Source organism: Thalassophryne amazonica, chromosome 15 (genome assembly GCF_902500255.1).
Source record: "Thalassophryne amazonica chromosome 15, fThaAma1.1, whole genome shotgun sequence".
In the NCBI taxonomy this organism is placed as follows: Eukaryota; Metazoa; Chordata; class Actinopteri; order Batrachoidiformes; family Batrachoididae; genus Thalassophryne; species Thalassophryne amazonica.
In genome coordinates this window covers 83,359,409-83,380,273 of record NC_047117.1, presented here as the reverse complement: position 1 = coordinate 83,380,273, position 20,865 = coordinate 83,359,409, and the positions used below count along the sequence as shown (strand labels likewise).

General features: G+C 38.4%; 1 protein-coding gene across 3 annotated transcripts in view; it reads right to left on the bottom strand.

Annotated features, from left to right (window-relative positions):
- rasal3 (RAS protein activator like 3) overlaps positions 1–20,478 on the bottom strand; it is a 35,334-nt gene extending 14,856 nt beyond the window's left edge. The window contains exons 1-10 of one of the 3 annotated variants that reach the window (XM_034187409.1): positions 19,549–20,478; positions 16,114–16,259; positions 14,224–14,302; positions 4,866–4,933; positions 4,692–4,777; positions 3,972–4,101; positions 3,783–3,881; positions 2,986–3,663; positions 2,665–2,809; positions 623–767 (exon numbers count right to left, since the gene is read on the bottom strand). In XM_034187409.1, the coding sequence (XP_034043300.1) occupies positions 623–767; positions 2,665–2,809; positions 2,986–3,663; positions 3,783–3,881; positions 3,972–4,101; positions 4,692–4,777; positions 4,866–4,933; positions 14,224–14,302; positions 16,114–16,259; positions 19,549–20,125 (2,153 nt within the window). In that variant the 5' untranslated portion in view covers positions 20,126–20,478. Of the gene's footprint in view, positions 1–622; positions 768–2,664; positions 2,810–2,985; positions 3,664–3,782; positions 3,882–3,971; positions 4,102–4,691; positions 4,778–4,865; positions 4,934–13,717; positions 13,902–14,223; positions 14,303–16,113; positions 16,260–19,548 lie in introns of those variants that run through there. The other 2 variants (XM_034187410.1, XM_034187411.1) reach the window with 2 other exon arrangements.
- Between the last annotated feature and the right edge of the window lie 387 nt (positions 20,479–20,865).

Here is a 20,865-nt window from a genome sequence, read left to right as displayed (position 1 = left end):
TTGTCATGTAATAAAATTACATACATCTTAAAAGTTAGGGCAAATATTTCTGTGAGTGTAGTCCAAACTATACCTTTTGGAATCTTTATGATCAGAAAAATAATGTGGCATAGTTTTTGATATGACTGGAGAATTTTTAAATTTTGACCTCTGTGTAATTCTTCAATTGACCTCTACTTGGCTGCCTATTGAAAATTCAAGTGGTCCCCATGCCTTTTCAAAAGAGGAATGTCGAGAGTGTATTTGTGCCAAATTTGGTGCTCGCATCACCATTTGAATGATTCTCTTCAGTTATCCACTGCACTCTCCCTTGTGCAAAGCAGTGCACAGTGCATAAGTGTAATTGCTAGTTTCCAACCAACACTTGTCATTTTCACATCCAGCACACACGATGTTTACAGAGCAAGTGTACTTGTGCTCATCTGTCGACCCATCAGCACAGACTACACCAAAAACCTGGTCTAAAGTCATGCACGATTATACCATGTAAACAACAAAGTGGAGTTGGATGCACCTTAAATGTACTTGCGATATGCACTTTTACACTTATGTGCTACAGATAGTCAAGATAGGGCCCTCAAGCAGTTATTTCTTGTGCTTCATATGAGCTCTTTTCTCTTACCCATGAATCTCAGTAATCTTCTGCACCACTTCCTCACAGGTTTCTCTCAAATGTTTCTGATTGTTTGAAATCTCAGAGGCAGGACATTTACGTGGGTCAACTTCACAGCTGTCCACTGAGGCATACAGACAGGTGATGAAGTCTCCTGCAGAAAAAGCAAAAAAAAAAAAAAAAAGGACAACAATAACTGGGCTCAGTGGATTCTGGAAATCCACTGAAAAGACAAGAGATATTAAACCAGTACTCTTAATAATCAAATAGTCTGGTGTCATCGCATTGCTGCGAGTATAAACTGTTATAAAAATGTACTTATGAGCACAATAAATGAGCAATGTTTCCGTGAACATTGCTGCTAGGACAGACGTTTGTGAACTACCAGCCAAAATTACTGAGATTTTTGAAAATGGATTATGGAGTGATGACAAATAATGAGTTAAAGTAATATCCCATACAGGTGCTGGTCATATAATTACAATATCATGAAAAAGTTGATTTATTTCAGTAATTCCATTCAAAAAGTGAAACTTGTATAATGTATATATTTATTCCACACCAACTGATATATTTCAAGTGTTTATTTGTTTAAAGTTTGATGATTATAACTGACAGCTAATGAAAACCCCAAATTCAGTATCTCAGAAAATTTAAATATTACTTAAGACCAATACAAAAAAAGGATTATTAGAAATGTTGGCCAACTGAAAAGTATGAACATGAAAAGCATGAGCAAGTACAGCACTCAATACGTAGTTGGGGCTCCTTTTGCTGAATTACTGCAGCAATGCGGCGTGGCACGGAGTCAGTCAGTCTGTGATATTTTCTGACAATTACCACATTTTCTGGAGTGTAAGTCACTTTTTTTAAAAACTAATTTAACTACTTTGTGTGACTTATACTCTGGTGCAACTTCTATATTAAAATAAATAAATAAATCACACATTCATTATGAGGTAAGTCCTGTATAGGCCCTGAGGGCTGTTGGTTCCAGTGCGTATCTCCAGATTTTGCAGCATCAAGCGGTTAAGAGACCCAGTACCCATTTAGAGCCGGGTGGACTGAGACAATGTAGATTTCAGTGTCTTGCTGAAGGACACAGACAGGCTGCAGCAGCTGGATTTGAACCCAGGTCTACATATTAGAATGCCAGCATCTTATCCATTCAGCTACCTGCTCAATTGAAAAGATTCTATTGAAAAACTCAGTCATTCATTCTCACTCTTTAAAAAAAATAAATGAACTGACTGTTAACTAGTTAAGAATAGAAATGGTGAAATATGAACATGAATTTTTACATTTTTTTTAATCTGTGTGAACTGAACTTTGAGCAAGTTCTTGTACAACACTGGTTATTGTTGGGGTGGGTGGGGGTGGCACTGACATATACTAGGGGAGCTACGACCACTACCTTTGCACACACACACACACACACACACACACACACACACACACACACACACACACACACACACACACACACACACACACACCCCGCCCCAGGACCAAACCAAACCAACTTTTTTAGCTTCCTTAGATGACCCCAAAACACAATCAGGATGTTCCCAAAAATAAAAACTGGCCTCAAGCCAGTTATCCAAGATGGCCACCAAAATAGTTTTTTTTTTCCCACTAAAACACCTTTAAACAACATATAAACAACTTCCTACTATGTATTTTAATGATAAGGGTCTACTGGCAGCCATCTTAGACACCATTTTGAATCTTAAACCCATGAATAAATTTAGTTTAGGCACAAATGAGTTTGCTGTGACCTGCAATGGTCTTTCCATTGAATCTCTGTGATATTTAAGTTGTTTGTATGTTGTTTAAAGGTGTTTTAGTGAAAAACCCCATTTTGGTGGCCATCTTGGACGCCATCTTGATAACTGGCTTGAGGCCAATTTTTATTTTTGGGAACATCCTGATTGTTTTGGGGTCATCTAAGGAACCTAAAAAAGTTGTTTTGGTTTAGTCCTGGGGGGGGGGGGGGGGTGCAAAAGTAGTGGTCGTAGCCCCCCTTGTAACAGAGCATACTTTGTCCCTACCGAGTGTGTCAATGAGATATTTCTGCCCAACCAACTTCATATATTCATCGATAGCTTTCGTAGCCAGTGTGTTCTCTCTGAAGATTAGCGCCTCTTTCTGTCCAAAACGCTCCACTTCCGCACTGCCCAAATCGACGAGGAACTCCTGAAGCATACAAAGACATGAAGAAGTGACATTTTCCAGTTTCTTCAATAAAATAAATGCTTATTATATAGACATTTTTAAACACTGTATCATAAAATTGTCATATGATCTTGAACCATTGTTTTCTATATTGTATTGTTAGATGCTGTGCTGTTGATATGAGACTCTTTGTTGACCTTGGCTTTGCCGATGCTCTGCAGTACATGGACCAGAGCTCCTGCCAGCTCTTCCTTCTCCTTCACATTCAGAAGAGGCTCCAGGCTCCTGCACATTTCCACGTAATCCACTGTTACATACTCAGCAAACTCCTTGTATTTCTCCATGGGCAACACCTGCAAATTCTGGAAGCGAGCCTTGATACGAAGTGAAGCCTGGGGTCCGAGCAGTTCTTTGTTCCCCGCTGAGCCCGAAGACTTGTATGGAATAATAGGATACCACTTCTCCTGATAGGTCCTCCCTCTGATCTCAGCTAAAGGTACAGCCACGCTGCCCAGTGGGTGCAAGGTGGACTCATCTCGGGAGTGACGCTTTTTCTTGGGGTCATCTTCGCGGAAAAGGTGTAAGGTGATTTGTGAAACAGAGGGCAGGTTGTCCAGTTCAAAGAATTCACCCCAGAATAACTGGCACCCTCCACCCACACCACCACCACCGGCCCCAGAAGCTCCCGTAGACCCCGTAGAACTGTCCCCTGCCACGGTGGACCGGTGGGACGGTTTTTCAACAGCCCGGCTGCTGGAGCGAGCAAAGAGGGTCCCATCAAGATGTAATTCACAGTAATACCGCCGTTTTGGGGGCAGATCCTTAGCTTCATTTATCCAAAGACTTAAGGAGTTCTCTAAGCGCTCAATGTTATCCTGTGAACGAGACAATAAGGAATCAGTAAGAACAACAGCAAAAACAAACCAAAATAAATCTGCCCATTTTCACCTTCATAATACATCACAGTTTTCTAGGCAAAACAATAACAACTCACCTTGTTGGGCTGGGCAGCCCGTCTCAAGTCTTCAATCCAACGGTCGCGCTCAGCAGTCGAGGAGCAGCCGAAGCAGTGGGTGTTCTCAGAGTTTATGACCTAAAGGTTGGGAGAACCAAAATATTGTTTTAGATTCTTAATTGAAAGTAAAGTATTGGAAAAATAGAACAAGTCAAAGGTCAAATCTACCTCAAAGCAGTACTTTTCCCCCAAAATAGAGCTGTGGACCGGCCTGATGATGGTGCTGGTGTCCGCACTCAAGTCTAGACTCCCTACTGCACTGACTGGGATCGACACGGACTCTCTGGAACCGTAGTGCCTTCAGAAAACATGTAGTGGGAAGTAAATAGTTAAAAAAAAAAACATCTAAGAAAGAAGGGCCATCCAGGATTTGTTAATTTTAACAAAATGTGGTTAAATCGTTATTGGGAGAATAATGATGGAAACATCCAACTTTTATGGCTCAATCTCCAACAATGCAATAACAATGATGTGGCTTCCCACAGTCACAATGTTCTTTTAACAGTACAACAAGTGCATATGATCTCATTCAAAACAAGATTAAATTAACTCTCTCTTGGTGTATGGTGTTAAATCATCTGATCAATGCTTGTGGGATTTAATAATTCATTTACAACATGACAGACTTGGTTTAACGCTATGACAGCGTGAATTTAACACAGTCTTTAATGGGGCCACATGCGGTTGCTGCAGTGTTACATTAACAGATGCTTTTTTTGACAAATGCTTGACATATGTCACTAAACAGAAATACGTTTCAGACATTTCTAAAACATACAGATCATTTCCCTGCACCTTTAAACTTTTTTACCAACAAAATGTTAACGTGAAATCTTGTTTGTTGATGTACAGAAGTTAACTTAAATGTTGTCCACAAACATACTGTACCTGCTTCCTTTGCTTAGGCCAATGGGGTTCATTTGGGTGTTGCTGTTTCTTTTGACCTTGTTCTCAAGACGTCGCTTGATTAGTCCCTGAGGTTGCAGAAGCCAAGCAAGGAGTATGATGATAAATAAGTATTACATGATTTGCAGAGGAAGTGGAGTATAGTAGTGTACTCACCCTCACGCCACCATCTGGAGCCTTTGGTCGGGGTCCACCTGACAGGCCCACGTGATCTGGACTGCATTCTGTATTATAGCAATAGAAATTAAAACATTAACAATCAGAGTTATAGTGCGTCTGGAAAGTATTCACAGCGCTTCACTTTTTCCACATTTTGTTATGTTACAGCCTTATTCCAAAATGGATGAAATTCATTTTTCCCCTCAAAATTCTACACACAGTACCCCATAATGACAATATGAAAAAGTTGGATTTTTTTTTAGATTTTTGCTCATTTATTAAAAATAAAAAAATAAACAAAAAATCACACTTACATAAGTATTTGACAAAGTGACAAAGTGACAAAGTTTTTTAATTTGGCACACAAAATATTCAAATAGAAAAAAATGAACAATTCCACAAACAAACAGACAAAACTAGTGAGTCCGAAAGGGTGTGGGCTGAAGCAAAGCTTATTAGCGCCCACCCCTGCTAGTACAAGTCCAACAATTCTAATCAGTCATATTTACATAAATATAAATTCACTACTACATGTCGACACACAGACATACACATCAATATACTATTCACTTATAATTATATTTATATAGTACCAGATCATAAGAAAGTCGAATCAAGGCACTTTACGCCAGTAAGGACTAACCTTACCAACCCCCAGAGCAAGCACTAGGCAACTGTGGTGAGGAAAAACTCCCTATAAGGAAGAAACCTCAAGCAGACCAGGCTCTTGGGGGTGACCCTCTGCTTGGGCTGTGCCACATATACCTATATACATACGTATATACTTTACAAACATAAATATATACATACATATACACAGTCACTTATATACATATACACCTACCCATATCTATATATCTACATACACATATACATACCCACACATTCAAATATACAATAAGTCCCACTTATAAATTGAACATTCCATATAAATCAAATTATATTTGCTTCTTTATGATACTTAGACATAATGTTATTTTTGAGTAGTTTCTTAAATCTCACTAAGGTACTACTCATTCTAACCTCTGTTGAACATTTGTTCCATTTCCTCACCCCAACCACAGACACACAAAAAACCCTTTACATTTGTTCTTACTGGTGGTTTCATAAAAATTGCACAACCTCTTAAACTATATCTGGATTCCCTCAATCGGAACAGACTCTGGACATGTCTCGGTAAGGCTTGGTTTTTTCGCTCGAAATAAAGTTTGAATTGTAATGTAATCGACCAAATCAATGAATTTTAATAAATTTAAAGACACAAATAGAGAATGAGTTGGTTCACGATATTGTTTATTGCAGATGATTCGTATGGCTCGTTTTTGCAAAAGGAATATTGGATTGGTATTTGATTTGTAAGTGTTTCCCCATGACTCAACACAATATGTCATATATGGTACCATCAGAGAATGATATAAAGTAAGTAACCCTTCTTGCGGCAGTAGGTCTTTGGCTTTATACAAAATGGCTATAGTTTTTGACAATTTTGATTTCACATAATTTATATGTGGTTTCCAGCTAAGTTTATTATCAATTATAACACCTAAAAATTTATTCTCTGTTACTAACTCAATTTCCTTATTGTTTATAGTTAAATTTTTACATTTGGGTGCCTGTTTATTTCCAAATGTAATACATTTAGTTTTCCCAAGGTTGAGTGACAACTTATTAGCGTCAAACCAAACCTTAAATTTTTCCAGTTCTTTCTCCACTATGTCCAGAAGCTGTTCAAGATTTTCACCGCTACAGAACACAGTTGTATCATCCGCAAAAAGGACACATCTCAGTGAACTCGACACCCAACTTATATCATTTATATAGATTATAAACAACAAAGGACCCAGCACTGAGCCCTGCGGCACCCCACATGTGACATCCCTGAGTTCAGAATTTGTATTATTGAATTGAACATACTGAAATCTGCCTTGTAAATAACTAGCTAGCCATTCATATGCCAGACCTCTGATTCCATATTTCTGCAGTTTACTTAATAGTATTCCATGGTTAATTGTGTCAAACGCTTTCTGTAAATAAAAAAAAACACCTATTGTGTATTGTTTATTATCAATTGCAGTTGCTATACTTTCCACAAGGTCCATCAAAGCATGTGATGTAGTTCGAGACCTTCTGAATCCATATTGTTCTTCACAAATTATGTTATGCTTCAGTAAATAATCATTTAATCTTTTAGCAAATATTTTTTCCAAAATTTTGGAAAATTGTGGCAGGAGTGATATAGGTCTATAATTAGAAAAATGTGTGTTTGTCACCAGTTTTAAACAGAGGAATTACTCTGGCTATTTTCATTTGAGAAGGAAATTTACCAGTACTTAGTGACATATTGCAAATATAATTGAACAGTTTTACTATACAATCAATAACTTTTTTTAATAAAGCCATATCCAAATGATTAAAATCAGTCGATTTCTTACTTTCTGAACCATGAACCAGATCAAGTATTTCCCTTTCATGAGTACCACCAATGAACATTGAAACAGATTTGTTAAACGTTGAATTATTTACCCAGAAGTTATTAGTTGATGAGTCAATCTTACTGGCAAGATTTTTACCCACATTAACGAAGTATTCATTAAAGTGTTCAGCAATAGACTCGTCGTTATCAATCGTGATGTAGTTGTTACTCTGAAAAAATGAAGGATAATCTCTAGTTACTCTATTCTTTTTTACTATTTCATTTAATATGTTCCATGTGTTTTTGATGTTATTTCTATTTTTGACAAGTAACTCATTATAATGTTTTTTTACTGAGTCTCATGATATTGATTAACTTATTCTTATATGTTTTATACTTACTTTCAGCTTCCTTAGTTCGTAGTTTTATGAATTGTTTATATAGTACGTTTTTCTTTTTACATGCCCTCTGAAGTCCCGTAGTTATCCATGGTTTGTTGCTATATTGATTTCTATATATTTTGTCAACAAATGGACAGTGTTTATTATACAAACTGGAAAAAATGGAAATGAAAGCATCAAATGACCTGTCAACATCATCAACAAAAACATCTGACCAATTCTGACTTGATAAATCCTCCCTTAAATTATCAATTGTTTCAGGTGTTACTTTTCTACTCATGAATTTGATATTGCTTCGATACTTACAACAACCCTCCAATGCAAAGACTGAGAAAACTGGCAAGTGATCACTGATATCACTGACCAGTAGTCCCCCACTAAGATTACCGGATATAACGTTAGTTAAAATATTGTCAATGAGAGTTGTTGAGTCCATAGTTATTCTGCTAGGATGAATGATGGTTGGAAACAGTCCTAAACAGTACAAGGTGTTTATAAATGAGGTAATTTGTGGATGATTGTGAGGGTTTAAAAAATCTATATTGAAATCTCCACAGACAAATAAATGCTTATTTCTGTTGATTTTGTTGTACATTCCTAAGAATGTACAACAAAATTTTGAGCTTCATTGCTATGAAGCTCAAAATTGCGCTCAGGTGCCTCCTGTTTCCACTGATCATCCTTGAGATGTTTCTATAGCTTAATTAGAGTCTGCCTGGGGTAAAGTCAGCTGATTGGACATGATTTGGAAAGACACACACCTGTCTACATATAAGGTCCCACACAAACCAAACCAAGCATGAAGTCAAAGGAATTGTCCGTAGACCTCTGAGACAGGATTGTCTTGAGGCACAAATCTGGGGAAGGGTGCAGAAACATTTCTGCTGCATTCAAGGTCGCAATGAGCACAGTGGCCTCCATCATTAGTAAATGGAAAAAGTTGGGATCCACCAGAACTCTTCCTAGAGTTGGCTGCCCGTCTAAACTGAGCGAATGTGGGAGAAGGACTTTAGTCAGGGAGATGACCAAGAACCCGATAGCCACTCTGTCAGAGCTCCAGAATTCTACTGTGAAAGCCACTCATTAGTAAAATGCACATGGCAGCCCACCTGGAGTTTGACAGAAGACACCTGAAGGACAGACTATGAAAAACAAAATTCTCTGGTCTGATGAGACAAAGATTGAACTCTTTGGTGTGAATGTCAGGCGTCATGTTTGAAGGAAACCAGGCACCATCCCTACAGTCAAGCATGCTGGTGGCAGCATCATGCTGTGGGGATGTTTTTCAGTGGCAGAAACTAGGAGACTAGTCAGGATTGAGGGAAAGATTAATACAGCAATGTACAGAGACATCCTGGATGAAAACCTGCTGCAGAGCGCTCTTAACCTCAGACTGGGGCAACAGTTCATCTTTCAGCAGGACAATGGCCCTAAGCACACAGCCAAGATATCAAAGGAGTGGCTTCAGGACAACTCTGTGAATGTCCTTGAGTGGTCCAGCCAGAGCCCAGACCTGAATCTGATTGAATATCTCTGGAGAGATCTGAAAATGTCTGTGCACCGAGGCTCCCCATCCAACCTGATGGAGCTTGAGAGGTGCTGCAAAGAGGAATGAGCAAAACTGCCCAAAGATAGGTGCACCAAGCTTGTAGCATCATATTCAAGAAGACTTGAGGCTGTAATTGCTGCCAAACATGCATCAAAAAGTATTGACCAAAGGATGAGAATACTTATGTATGTGTGATTTCTTAGTTTTAAATTTTTAATAAATTTGCAACACTTTAAAAGAAAAGCTTTTTTCATGTTGTCATTATGGAATTTTGATGGGGAAAAAAATGAATTTCCTCCATTTTTAAATAAGGCTGTAACATGATAAAATGTGCAAAAAGTGAAGCAGAGTGAATACTTTCCAGATGCACTGTAACAGAAATGCAATGCCCAGTTACCTGTTTTAAGTGTTTTATGACCTCAAATTGATATTTTAAAATTCCACCTTATTCATGCAATAATTCTAAAAATGTACGCTGCTGATTTTAAAAGTGTAAAAAAATTACAACATACTTTAAATGTAATTAAAATATGAAACACAAAATTATTATTTAAGTACTTCAAGACAACAGACCCTAAACTAGAGCACTGTGCTTGTCGAGTGCAAATCGCTACAAAAACTAGTTTCCAGTTCCACAAAATTTTACCTTGGAAAATGTTTGAAACATCTTCTGGATGCAAAATATGTTCTGGATTAAATTCTGAGTAAAATTCTGGGGCATTATGCATCTGCTCACTAAATTCCATCAATGTCCTCTCACAGCTTTTTGAGTTAAATGTTGCTTTGTGCCAAATATTCTTCAGGATATCAGTTCCAGAAATTATTTTGGATCACCTCCTAAAATGAATCACTTATTTTTCAGAACATCATCTATCTACTCACTAAATTTCACTGAAAGCTGTTCATTGCTTTTTGAATTTTTCTGGTGTTCGAATCCTACCAGTAGCCAAAAAGATATAGCACTTGGTTTCAGGAGTATTACTGCAGGTTTTTATTTTAAAAAAGAAAGAAAGAAAGAAAGAAAGAAAGAAAGAAAGAAACTAACAATGTAAAACTATTTTTGTGCAACTTCTGTCACCATTTTAAATTTTGGAGGAAATTTCGTAACATTTCACATGTCTTAGCCACAGAAAGTAAAACTCAAATTCAGTACAGGTATGTGGATAAGAATACGCTTAATCACCACATAGTGTTACTAGGTTAGTAGTAGTAGTAGTAGTAGTAGTAGTAGTACTGCAATAGTATTAATAATACTGGATTCCACCGCAGCTGCTGTTGGAGCACTAAGTACTACCCAGTGTTGCCACAGTTATTTTGAAAAGTTACTTTATTAGTTACTTGATACAGTTACTTTATACGGTTACTTCATTAGCATCTTTACGTAGTTACTTCATTAGCAGGTGGCGTCAGCTTGTAACTGATAAGTAATGTAACTAGTAATCTAACTTGGTTACTCTTAAGCTTGAGTCAATCAATCTTTAAAATAACCAAGTTAGATTACTAGTTACTTTATTTGTTGTGTGGGCCGCTGAAGAGGAGGTACTGCTGGCCCACCACCACCAGAGGGCACCCTGCCTGGAGTGCGGGCTCCAGGCACCAGAGGGCGCTGCCGCCTCACAGGAGCAGCCGGGGTGACAGCTGACACTCATCACCTGTGACAGCTGTCACCACTCATCTGATCTGCATCGGTATATCAGCAAGACGTCATCTCCACCTCTTTGCCGAGATATCGTTCTACCTGAAAGGTAATATCCTCAGCCTGACTGCTTGATAGAAAGCCCTTTTTGTGATTTTTGTGAGCTTGGGTGCAGACGCACCCACGTTTAATTGTGTTTTTGTTCCTCGCCAGCAGTACCAGGTCCGACACGCGGAGGCAGTGGCCACCTGGGAGTTCGGGACTTGGCGGCTCCAGTATTCCCGGGGTCTGGTGGCGGAGGAAATCGTGTGGTTCCGGTTCTGCTTTGGACAGGCGTCTCCTATCTTCGAGCCTGCCCACACGACACCTTGTAATTTGACCTCTGATCTATTGTGTAATCTGTTGTGTTTGTTGTGCACGTTCGCAACAGTAAAGTGTTGTTATTTGACCTATTCCATTGTCCGTTCATTTGCGCCCCCTGTTGTGGGTCCGTGTACTTACACTTTCCCAACATTATTAGTTTCATTCAGCAGTTGCCGATAGGTTGTCCACAGCCGCTAGTGAAGTAACTGTACAAAGTAACTGTAACATGAAACTGTAACATGAAACTAATAAAGTAACTTTTCTCGGTAACTGTGGCAACACTAGTACTACCACTGGGTATATGGATACATAAATAGGATGTAAATCTTTTTTTTTTTTAATAAAACTGTATAAAGTAACTGTAAAAAGTAACTAATAAAGTAACTTTTCTAAGTAACTGTGGCAATACTAGTACTACCACTGGGCATGTGGATATGTAAATAGGATGCAAATAATTTTTTAAATTAAAATAAACTGTATAAAGTAACTGTCACATGTAACTGTAAAAAGTAACTAATAAACTAAATTTTCTAGGTAACTGTGGCAACATCAGTACTACCACTGGGTATATGGATACATAAATAGGATGTAAATAATTTTTTATTAAAAAAAACTGTAAAAAGCAACTGTAAAAAATAACTAATAAAGTAACTTTTCTAAGTAACTGTGGTAATACTAGTACTACCACTGGGCATGTGGATATGTAAATAGGATGCAAATAATTTTTAAATTAAAATAAACTGTATAAAGTAACTGTCACATGTGACTGTAAAAAGTAACTACTGAACTTTTCTAGGTAACTATGGCAACACTGGTACTACCACTGGGTATGTGGATATGTAAAATAAAACTGTATAAAGTAACTAACATATAACTGTAAAAAGTAAATAATAAAGTAATTTTTCTAAGTAACTGTGGCAACACTGGTACTACCACTGGGTATATGGATACATAAATAGGATGTAAATATTTTTTATTAAAAAAACTGTAAAAAGTAACTGTAAAAAATAACTAATAAAGTAACTTTTCTAAGTAACTGTGTCAATACTAGTACCACCACTGGGCATGTGGATATGTAAATAGGATGCAAATAATTTTTTAAATTAAAATAAACTGTATAAAGTAACTGTCACATGTAACTGTAAAAAGTAACTAATAAAGTAAATTTTCTAGGTAACTGTAGCAACACCGGTACTACCACTGGGTATATGGATACATAAACAGGATGTAAATTTTTTTTTATTAAAAAAACTGTAAAAAGTAACTAATAAAGTAACTTTTCTAAGTAACTGTGGCAATACTAGTACTACCACTGGGCATGTGTAAATAAGATGCAAATAATTTTTAAAATTAAAATAAACTGTATAAAGTAACTGTCACATGTGACTGTAAAAAGTAACTAATAAAGTAACTTTTCTAGGTAACTATGGCAACACTGGTACTGGGTATGTGTATATGTAAATAATTACTTTTTTTTTTTAAATAAAACTGTATAAAGTAACTAACATATAACTGTAAAAAGTAAATAATAAAGTAATTTTTCTAAGTAACTGTGGCAACACTGGTACTACCACTGGGTATATGGATACATAAATAGGATGTAAAGAATTTTTTTTATTTAAAAAAACTGTAAAAAGTAACTGTAAAAAATAACAAAGTAACTTTTCTAAGTAACTGTGGCAATACTAGTACTTCCACTGGGCATTGTGGATATGTAAATAGGATGCAAATAATTTTTTTAATTAAAATAAACTGTATAAAGTAACTGTCACATGTGACTGTAAAAAGTAACTAATAAAGTAACTTTTCTAGGTAACTATGGCAACACTGGTACTGGGTATGTGTATATGTAAATAATTACTTTTTTTTAAAATAAAACTGTATAAAGTAACTAACATATAACTGTAAAAAGTAAATAATAAAGTAATTTTTCTAAGTAACTGTGGCAACACTGGTACTACCACTGGGTATGCGGATATGTAAATGCCTTGTACCTGTAGCCCCGTCCTTTAAAAAAAAAAAAAAAAAAAAAAAAAGTTCCCGATTATTAAAAAATACAATGTTTCTGGTTTTGTTTTTTGTTTGTTTGTTTATTGATGTTGTTCAAATCAATTCAAAGCCTTGCTTGGAAATGTTCTTGTGTCAATCCCTGACTTGAATAAAGGAATCATCAAGTAGCCAAAGATTTAGTGGAGGGACCTGTAATGAAGACATTCTTAGCTCACTGATGTTTCAACTGTAGTATTAGGTAACTCGTTCAGATTAAGCTGCACAGGATGTGGTTTGCAGCTGAAACTGCTGCCATTTTATAGTACTGCACCAGCAGACGTTGTTTTTCCAGAGAGCCATTTCAAGGTTTGCAACCAGTGCAGACCAAAATCACATTCTTACTCAATTTAGATTTTTTTTCTGCATTATAAAATAAAGATGTCTATAAAGGTATAGACGAAAAATAGAATACTGTCAGACAAACACTATTTTGCTTACCCAAAGACCCACCACAGACAATCCAGCGTTTAAATCCCATCATTTAACCCAAAGGTGTGCAAACGTCTTCAGTCTGAGTCCCTTCTGGCTTTATGACACTATAAGGTTGGTGCGGTTGGAGAACCAACCAGCTAAAATCAGATCTATCTCAACTTAGCCTGAGCTCGATCTGAACAAAATGGCAAATGTGAGCAGGAGCCGATCTTGATTATGGCCTCGCTCTCTCTCCTTAACTTATGATTGGACATTTAAAACACCCCGGCCTGCCTGATGCTATCATCCTCCAAAACACAGAGGAAGCAATTTCACAACCGCTCGTGTGCATAAACATTCAGCCATTTCCTGTGTGATGTCTTCACAGTTTACTTCATGTGTTGCTGTGATGTCGTGATGTCAGTCCCCGTGAAGGTGCTCCCGCTGACCGACTATTTCTTCACAACTGTGCATTTAAACCTAATCTGTTGGTTGTTTTGCTTGTGTTAGGAGTGTGTGCTTCGCGTGTTGACCTGTGTCGATATCTGCGAGGTTCTGCATGCTGAGGTTGGACAAACAGCTGCTGACACGGTTGCGGGTCCACATCGTTGGCTGAGAAAAAGACACAAAGACACACAACGTAAAATCACTGAAATGTGTCATTTTAGGTATAATGTTCATTGACCAACGAAGAAGGAAATAAGGGTCCCCTCCCTAAAGACTTTGAAGATATGTGTCAGATTCTCAACTGGGGTCATGATGTCCTACCAAAGTCTTCTCTGGGTTTTTAAAATGACCTTTTTTCAGAAAAACCACTTGTCTTCTGTACTGATGCCTTTACGGTGTCAAATTTCACGCGCAATCATGTTCTCGAGATTTCGTTGTCAATGTAAACAAGTGTTTGCGGGTGGTGAAGTAGACAAGCAACAAGCAACTTGTTTGCAACATTGCGTCATTATGGAGGTGAGCTCAACCAAAATATGTATTTAGGTGTGTAACTAAGATAATCCTGAGTCTTTAATGTGCGTTTTAAAAAAAATAAATAAAAAGGCATGTTGTTGTTAGGGTTGCGTGTCATGAACCTGTTCTTTTCGGGTATTGTTAAGAAATGATTTGATCCATCGACATCAATAGCCTTTTTGCTTAATGATTCCCTTATCGGTCCTCCAGAGCGACCATTGTTTTTGGGGGTGTTTGTCAGGAAAATGATCATTTCTCTACATTGATTACAGATGCTGCAGTGGGTCTGTAATCAAGCGTTTCTACAGCGCAGCTCTACTTTGGACCTTGAACCAGTGAAGCAGTGCTTCGATCTTTGATCTGCTGCTTCATTGGTTCTTTGTTTTATTTTGCTTTATCTTAATTTTTCCCCACTAAAACCCCAAAGAACATATGTCTGTGAGTAATTTTTACCTTTTTTATGTTAAACTTACCTGTTATGGTCTTCTGAAACAGTTAATAGATGTATTTTATTGCTTAAAATCGGGACCGATGCTAACACGTTAGCATGTCTATGGCATTTTCACTGTTAAAGTTAGCATTTAGCTGACCCATTATTAAGCCTCCCTCCCCAGCACGCAAAAGATTCTGGGATACTCTAAAACCATCAATAGGGTTGGGGTTAGGGTTAATAAGTCCTCTATAGGCCTTGATGCCCCTTGATGCTGGTGCTTATCCCAGAATTTCATGGTGTGAAGCAGATCCCTGGATGGAACGCTTGTCTGTCACGGGTTATTTTCACATCTAAGACCGGCACCGGCACCCATTTGCAGATGGGTGGACAATGAAGATGAAGGGGTTTTTTTGTCCAAGGAATGGATGCCAGATCTACATATTGGTAACCCAACTCTTTATCCCACTGAGCTACCTGCTCTACATTAGGGGCTGGTGTTTATTTTATTTTGAATCATAGCAGAAATAAAGCCATCATAAGCCAATCATAGCCGGTGTCTCTATGGGCTAGGATCTATACCCACATGGTTTTTAAATGGTTGCTAATGTATATTTGTACAATGCCACAGTCCCTTGGACGCCACTATGTATGTCGCTGTCTTCTTAGATGTTCTTCTTTGGTTAAGAGGCTCTAGCTGCCTCATGGGAGAGCATAGTGAAGTCAGTTAACACCTATGCAGGTAGTAGATCCTCTAGGTACCCTTCAAATACTACTAAATGCCTATTTACTACCTTTTGCCAACTATATATTAAACTAGTATAAGTTCTTGGACTTTGCAGTAGAGTGTCATCAACTATACGCAAGCAAAATCTGGTGAAAAGCACCTGCACCAATGGACCTCTGGGTCTCTACAGGAATTACTTTAACTTCTACTGTTTATGCACAATACTAAGTAAGTATTAAACAAGTTATTGCTGTCACTACTAACAGAGGCATTAATGATGGGGTGGAACTGAGTGGAGCAGGGTACCTCATCCTCTGGTGAGATGAGAATTTGTCCATCTTCAAGCACACAGTTGCTAATGTCCCATAATGGGACCTCCTGAGAAGGAACCCACTGCAGCCTTGGAAGTTCAATGGGACCAGCTGGTACAGGCTCAGCCTCCCCCACATCTGCTACACAAAGAAGTACATAGAGTCAAACACAGGGAGGCATTGTTTTATCATGCAACATGGCTAAAGAGCTACAGAGAACGATCCTGCTCTGTGATCTCTCTTTACGCAGTTCCATTCAAAATGTGTTCTGCAAAATTCTGCTTTTGATACTGTTGACCATAAAATTTTATTACAGAGATTAGAGCATACCATAGGTATTAAAGGCACTGCGCTGCGGTGGTTTGAATCATATTTATCTAATAGATTACAATTTGTTCATGTAAATGGGGAATCTTCTTCACAGACTAAGGTTAATTATGGAGTTCCACAAGGTTCTGTGCTAGGACCAATTTTATCCACTTTATACATGCTTCCCTTAGGCAGTATTATTAGATGGCATTGCTTAAATTTTCATTGTTATGCAGATGATACCCAGCTTTATCTATCCATGAAGCCAGAGGACACACACCAATTAGCTAAACTGCAGGATTGTCTTACAGACATAAAGACATGGATGACCTCTAATTTCCTGCTTTTAAACTCAGATAAAACTGAAGTTATTGTACTTGGCCCCACAAATCTTAGAAACATGGTGTCTAACCAGATCGTTACTCTGGATGGCATTACCCTGACCTCTAGTAATACTGTGAGAAATCTTGGAGTCATTTTTGATCAGGATATGTCATTCAAAGCGCATATTAAACAAATATGTAGGACTGCTTTTTTGCATTTCCGCAATATCTCTAAAATTAGAAAGGTCTTGTCTCAGAGTGATGCTGAAAAACTAATTCATGCATTTATTTCCTCTAGGCTGGACTATTGTAATTCATTATTATCAGGTTGTCCTAAAAGTTCCCTGAAAAGCCTTCAGTTAATTCAAAATGCTGCAGCTAGAGTACTAACGGGGACTAGAAGGAGAGCGCATATCTCACCCATATTGGCCTCTCTTCATTGGCTTCCTGTTAATTCTAGAATAGAATTTAAAATTCTTCTTCTTACTTATAAGGTTTTGAATAATCAGGTCCCATCTTATCTTAGGGACCTCATAGTACCATATCACCCCAATAGAGTGCTTCGCTCTCAGACTGCAGGCTTACTTGTAGTTCCTAGGGTTTGTAAGAGTAGAATGGGAGGCAGAGCCTTCAGCTTTCAGGCTCCTCTCCTGTGGAACCAGCTCCCAATTCAGATCAGGGAGACAGACACCCTCTCTACTTTTAAGATTAGGCTTAAAACTTTCCTTTTTGCTAAAGCTTATAGTTAGGGCTGGATCAGGTGACCCTGAACCATCCCTTAGTTATGCTGCTATAGACTTAGACTGCTGGGGAGTGTTTCTTTCTCTTTTTGCTCTGTATGCACCACTCTGCATTTAATCATTAGTGATTGATCTCTGCTCCCCTCCACAGCATGTCTTTTTCCTGGTTCTCTCCCTCAGCCCCAACCAGTCCCAGCAGAAGACTGCCCCTCCCTGAGCCTGGTTCTGCTGGAGGTTTCATCCTGTTAAAAGGGAGTTTTTCCTTCCCACTGTCGCCAAGTGCTTGCTCACAGGGGTTCGTTTTGACCATTGGGGTTTTTCCGTAATTATTGTATGGCCTTGCCTTACAATATAAAGCGCCTTGGGGCAACTGTTTGTTGTGATTTGGCGCTATATAAATAAAATTGATTGATTGATTGAAAATAAATATGGAGTAGCCAAAATCATTCATTGAAACATGAGTACTGGTCCATCGTAATTACGGGCACATGGAGGCTGTTATTTGTTTTTCAGTTGTGGTAACTATGACAGGATGGCAGTTATCTTCCTCAATGCTTGGCCACTGCTGGAGCTACAGATGCTATCATCCCCTTTTCATGACACGCAAGGGTGAAGTACGCACATCCTGTCATTCCTCTGGATGTTCTCTTCACTTCCGTCAGCATGTACTTGTGGAATGTTTTAAGTAGACTTTATTAGCCTATATGTCAAACTGATGGTCAAAAATAGCTGAAATAGCTAATCACAGCGGGCAGCACGGTGGTTTAGTGGTTAGCACTGTTGCCTCACAGCAAGATGGTCAGGGGATTGATTCCCACCTGTGGCCCTTCTGTGTGGAGTTTGCATGGGTTCCCTCTGGGTCCGTAAATTGGATCAAAGACCAGAGAGAAGGATCAAAAATAAGGAACACTATCAATGATTCATAAAAAACTGGCAAAATCACAGTTCAGAAATTGAGATCAAAGATCAGTGTTCATATCCAAAACTCAGTGATCAGGATCAAAGCTCAAGAACATGGTAAAAATGAGTAATCGGGCTCAAAGGACCGTACCAGACATGAGTGATTAGGATCAAAGGTGTCTAATTAACTATAGAAGGTCAGCAGTCTCTATCAAAGTTTAGGACTATGATCAAAGGTAAACAATTAAGATGAAAGGTTAGTATTAAGTATTAAAGTTCTGTCATCAGGATCAAAGTGCAGGATTAAATATCAAACATAAGAAACAAAAGTCAGGAACATTATCGGACATTAGCAATTAATGTCAAAGTTCAGTAACTGGATTACAATTTCAGTAATTGGCATCAAATACCAGTAATATTTGATCAATGAACAGCATTAAAATTCATCAACTATCGTCAAAGCTGAGATATTAGGATCAAAGATTAGTAATCAGGAGAAAAGGTCAATGTTCACAATCAAAGATCAGGGTCAATGGTCATTGATTAGTGTCAAAGTTGAGCTATCAAGGTCAAAGATCAATCACAGAAAAGGTCAATGTCGCCATCAAAAATATCAGGATCAAAGGTCATCTATTATGGTTAAAGCTGAGCTACTGAGATCGAAGATCAGTAATCAGGAGAAAGGTCTATCTTCACCATCAAAGATCAGGGCCAAAAGTGTTCAGTTGTGGTCAAAGCTGAGCTATCAGGATCAAAGATCAGTAATGAGAAGAAAAGATCAATGTTCACAATCAAAGACCAGGACCAAAGGCCATTGATTAGGGTCTAAGTTCAGCTATCAGGATCAATTATCAGTAATCAAGAGAAAAGGTCAATATTCAGAATCAAAGATCTGGTTCAGCTGTCATTGACTAGGGTCAGAGTTGAACTATCAAGATCAAAAATCAGTAATCAGGAGAAAACGTTGACGTTCATTATCGAAGATCAGGAGCAAAGGTCATCAAATAGGGTCAAATATCAGCTATCAGGACTTAGAGAAAAACATTTAATTCATCAAAACAAGTGTGCAAATATATTTGAACTCCTGTTCCATCCTGAAAGAAAAACAAAACAAAACAGGTGATAAAGAAATTAAAAGTGTGACTGAGAGATTCTCACTTGTCAGGGAGCTGTTGTGACTCTGCAGCCTGGGCCTCTTCAGTTTCTGGGACACGTTCCTCAGGTACTTTTTGAACAGTGCCCCTCCACCTCCTCTCTGTGAAGGCTGAGTGGAGGAGACCCCTGACGCCTCCACAGCGGCTGAGGCTGGAGCAGCACTATTAGACAGAGACAGGGCAGCGAGCAGCGTCCCTGGGGGCTCAGACAGGGCCCGTCTGAATGGATTCTTACGTGTTCCAGTGTTTTTAGCTGCTTCTCCACCTCGCCCAGTACTGGAAGACTTATCTCCAGATTCTTCACTCAGTGCTTTACGCCAGCTTTGCATCTTGCTCCACTTGGAGGTTGTGGATTTCTGGACCTTATCAGGTACCGATGTTGAAGAACCCGTTCCTTCTTCTTCTTTCACCTGTTCGAGTGCTGCCTTGGAGCCAACATGCCACTTGTAGGTGTCGAGAGGGTCATTGTTCTCAGGCGGGTGACCCTTATCGTTCTCCAGAAGAGATTCTTTTTCCTTCTCAGCTGAATTCGGTTCCTCTGGCGATTGTTGAGGTTCGCTCTCTTTTTCCTCGCTACCCATGTCCGTTTTTTACTATTAAGATGATACTTTCAGAATTTTACCTTCATAGTAGATGTTTCCCCTTTCCCCTGCTGATGTGCTACCTTGAGAACAGCCTGATGTTTTAAGTAGGATCTCGTCTTCTACAACTGGGTTGGAACTCTGCGTCTCTCGTTTCCTGTCTTGCAAAAACGTTATCCGCCAGTAAAAAAAAACAAGCCTCGCTGCAGTGTCTGTGTTTGCACCTCTGCAGTGTCAGACGTGTCCTCTCACATACTGGTTCTTTGCTTCCTCATGCAGTGACGGCAGAAGTTATGTACAGAAATCACGTTTTCTTTTTTTTCTTTTTTTTCCTTTTTCACTTGATACTTCTGTTTGTTTTTGCTTCCTGTTCTGCTTTTATGCCTTTTTCTTAGGTTTCCCACCAAATGGCCTCTTCAGGTGGAACACTGTGAAGAAAAAAGCTTTGTCTTTACTTTAAAAACTGAAGGATACACATTTGATGTAGCTTATTAGATTCTACATTCAGTGCGTTAATTTTTTCTTTGGCCGTTGAGTCTCGGTCCTGGTATGAGTATGAGAGCTGTGGTTTAGCTGTCGGCACAGCTGCAATTCAAGTCATTACTCCTATTATATCTCCTGAGTGACACAATTATGTTCATCAGCGCATTGAATTATAAATCAAGTTTTCAAACAATTGAAATAAATGTTGATGAAGGTCATTCACGTGGGAGATATCTAGATATCTTCTTTAGGCTGAA